The sequence below is a fragment of the Nothoprocta perdicaria genome, unplaced genomic scaffold (assembly GCF_003342845.1).
Source record: "Nothoprocta perdicaria isolate Ctin4 unplaced genomic scaffold, notPer1 scaffold_466, whole genome shotgun sequence".
Taxonomy (NCBI): Eukaryota; Metazoa; Chordata; class Aves; order Tinamiformes; family Tinamidae; genus Nothoprocta; species Nothoprocta perdicaria.
In genome coordinates this window covers 176121-179522 of record NW_020455717.1, presented here as the reverse complement: position 1 = coordinate 179522, position 3402 = coordinate 176121, and the positions used below count along the sequence as shown (strand labels likewise).

The 3402-nt window shown below is 51.3% G+C and overlaps 1 protein-coding gene across 1 annotated transcript in view; it reads right to left on the bottom strand.

Moving 5' to 3' along the window:
* Positions 1-3402, bottom strand: part of ZMAT4 (zinc finger matrin-type 4) — a 13638-nt gene that overhangs the window by 6884 nt on the left and 3352 nt on the right. Inside the window, exon 2 of the mRNA XM_026046973.1 lies at positions 1322-1411. Coding sequence (XP_025902758.1) covers positions 1322-1411 — 90 coding nt within the window. The remainder of the gene's footprint in view (positions 1-1321; positions 1412-3402) is intronic.

The window sequence follows — 3402 nt, the reverse complement described above, 5'->3', positions numbered from 1 at the left end:
GGGATGCTCTTATGAAGCTGGCATGCTCTTATGGAATGGGATGCTCTTATGGAATGGGATGCTGCCTCCCTGGGATGCTACCACCTGGGCAAACAACCTCACTATGGAAAGGGACATTTCCCAGGCTGAGAAACCCAGGGAGAGGTGACGGACCACACAGCAACCACCCAGCCAAGAGTCCTCTTCATCCCAGCACAAGCTCTGCTTGCAAAAAGGCTGTTTTTTTCCCATCTCTTTTCTTTGTTGCTCTTAACTATGAATCAGCTTAAACTTTGGGGAGAAATCTTGGCGGCGATAACGACTCCTCCGAGCCCAATTTCCCCTTCTTTTACATGGGATTCTCTCATGTCGCCTTACACGTCTTCAAAGGGAAAACCACTCAAAAAAATAAGTGTAGAGCAAAGAAACCAGCGGGTCTTCACCCTGTGGGCAGGCAGGAACCTGATGCCAGTGTGCGCTGTCACCAGCCYGGTGGCAGGGAGGTGACGGCAGCCTGCAATTAGCTGGGAAATGCTATCCCCGGATACGGATGCTGACAGCAGCCCATGCTTGGAGCATCCGAATACTCCGTACTTGGAGCGGCCTTGCAGAGGAACACAGGACACTGTGCACGGAGCGAAGCCGGCCTCTCCCAGGGACAAACCCTGTGGATCACTGGGAAAGGGGGAGTTTTCCCTGCCGAGAGCCCTTGGCTTCCACCTTGCCTAAGCGGATATTCAAAACTAGGTAGGACAAAGCCCTGGAGGAGTCCCCAAAGAGCTCATTTCCGTGCCTAATTAGCCTAATTAGCCTTTTTTTYCCCCCCTCTATTTCCAGCTTGCTCCCGTTTTTGCAGCAAGAAAAGGCTGTGGAGAATTCCTGGGTCCCGAGACGRCGGCTTGCGACCGTCCCCTTCCCCAGGCGCCTCCAGCTGCACCAGGAATTCCAAATAAAACACCAAAAAAAGCACTCTGCACCACATTTAACCCAGTAACGCCCAGCCTGTTAACCCCGCACCATTCAGTGCAGAAGCCTGGTGCTCCTTGCYAGCAAAGGATAACGGGAATACCTTTCCCAAATATTTTGATGAGCTTCAAATAACCGCAAATATTACCCAAAAATTCACATGGCAATGTAGGCACTTCTTGCTAACTGCACTACCGCGTGCGATTACCACTGCTGATGAGCATAATATTGCTTTTTTTTTGAGGAGTTTATGGAAAATTGTTCCCAGGTCCTCAGGGTTTGTGTGAATTGGAATGTCACCTCTGGGCCATGCAGGAAATGTGCAGCACCGGTTGCATGCACGCATGCACATCACAAGGGTTCGGGTGATACCCACGTTCTCGGCGCGGAGCTTTTTGGCCGGGCAGCCTCCGTCTATGGGATGCAGCATGTAATAGAGACGCACTTTACTTGCATGCTTCCGACTCTGAGGGAAAAAAAAGGGTGAAAAAAGCAAGGAATTCAGCTGCAAAACTCACGTTCTGCTACGCTGCACCCTCCACAACCCGAGAACGCAGGAAGGTTTCCCGTGTGGACACGTGCAGCCAACGTGGGAGGGGAAAAGGAGGAATGACCCACGTGGGGAATATCTGCTTTTCCGGGAAAGAGCCTGGAATTTTCCATAGCTGGGAAGCCCCAAAGGACGAGGATTGTTTGGTTGCAGRGGGAGGGAGTCGATGCACCGCGAAGGACGCTGCGCCGCGGCTATTCTTATGCAAATGCTTCCCCCGAATTTCCATTTCTGATTGCCTCCCAGAGCAGCGGCACCATAATATTATAATTTCGGAGGCCGGATTTGCAATTTGGAAAAAAAAAAAAATTAAATCACCATTAAGATGTAGCAGAGCGTTGTTCTTCCCGCGGCGCCCGCTCGGAGCTAAATTGGCAGGGAACTCAATTTGTATGCGAGCATGGGACTATGCTACCTTCGGAAAAAAAAAYGGGAATGGAGCAAATCGCTCCGATAAAGAGCAGCAAATATCCTTCCCCGGCTTCTCTCCCTGCAGGCTTTCAGAAAACCTGGTTTTCTCCAGGCCAGTTTGCTCCTGCCTTCCAGGCGCTCGCTTGCACGCTATACATCCGCCAACTCCCCCCCTAAATATATATATCTCCAAATTTCATAATCAGATTTAACAGCCTGGCAAATTCCTACTGCAAAGTGAACCCTTGCTCCCTCCTTCTGGGATAGAACAACATCCTCTGCCTTTTTTTCCGGATGGAGGACAGTGGTATTTTCGGAAAACGCCTCCGTTTCTCTGCCTCCCCGGCCCACTCCGCGAGCGAACCCCATTGTCAAGATCCCGCTGCGCGTCACGGGGACAAACTCCCTTCTGTTATTCCAGACGCTGCTGGGTGCCAATGTCCTTTTTCTCCCTTTGAATTTTGTTTGCAAAGCCTCATTTATAATTTACGCCCGTTGCTATTCACTTCCCCCACCCCGTTTTCTTTTTTTTTTTCCCTTCCGCGAGTTAATTTTTTAAAAAGTGTCTGCTCGTGCCGGCGACGCGCCGGGCACCTCCGTACGTGTCTGCAATTCCCAATCACCCACAGCTCGGCGGGCACCGGTGGGAAACCGGCTCTGGAAGCAACAGGTTTGGGGCATGCTCCTCGTTAGGGGGTTATTCTATTAGCTGGGACTTGGTTCACCTGAGCAACAACGAGTCCATGCCAATTTTTTGGTCAAAAAACGACCATTTATTATGCCACAATTCCAGCCACATTGGAATTGTGGAATAAAACAGTRGAATAAAACGGTGGAATAAAACAATTCCCCAAACCCACAAAAGAACGACATCCTGCTTCCCCTTGCTGGAGCAAGCACCCGAGGGCCATTCCTGCTCCGTGCAAGGTTATCCTTGCCTCTCTTCCTCCAAACCTGACATAATTCCTCGCTTTAAATGAAAAAGCCAAATAGCACTGACTGAGCACCTGAAGCAATAAAGATTATGGCGAGGGGAAGTGTGATAGCAGCTTGCTGAGCAAATGTGCTGATGAATATGCAGYTCAAGGTGGAAGCTGACGGCGACTTTGCATATTTGGTAGTTTTCCTGTGGGATTTTTCAAGGAGAAACTCGAAAATGAATGGTAGCTTCTATCTCACAGCTGTGAAGGGAGCGCTTTTGTGCACAGAGGAGGATGCAGAGCACTAGGTTGCGCTTTGAGGGCAGGCACAGGCCGAGCAGCAGAAAGGGCACGTGCTTCCCGCTGGCACCAGCACAGCATTCCCAATCCCCCTGCTCCAGCATCCCCAATCCTCCTGCTCCTGCATCCCCAATCCCCCTGCTCCAGCATCCCCAATCCCCCTGCATCCCCAGTCCCCCTGTTCCAGCATCCCCAATCCCCCCGTTCCAGCATCCCCAATCCCCCTGCTTCAGCTCCCCAATCCCCCTGCTCCTACATCCCCAATCCCCCTCCTCC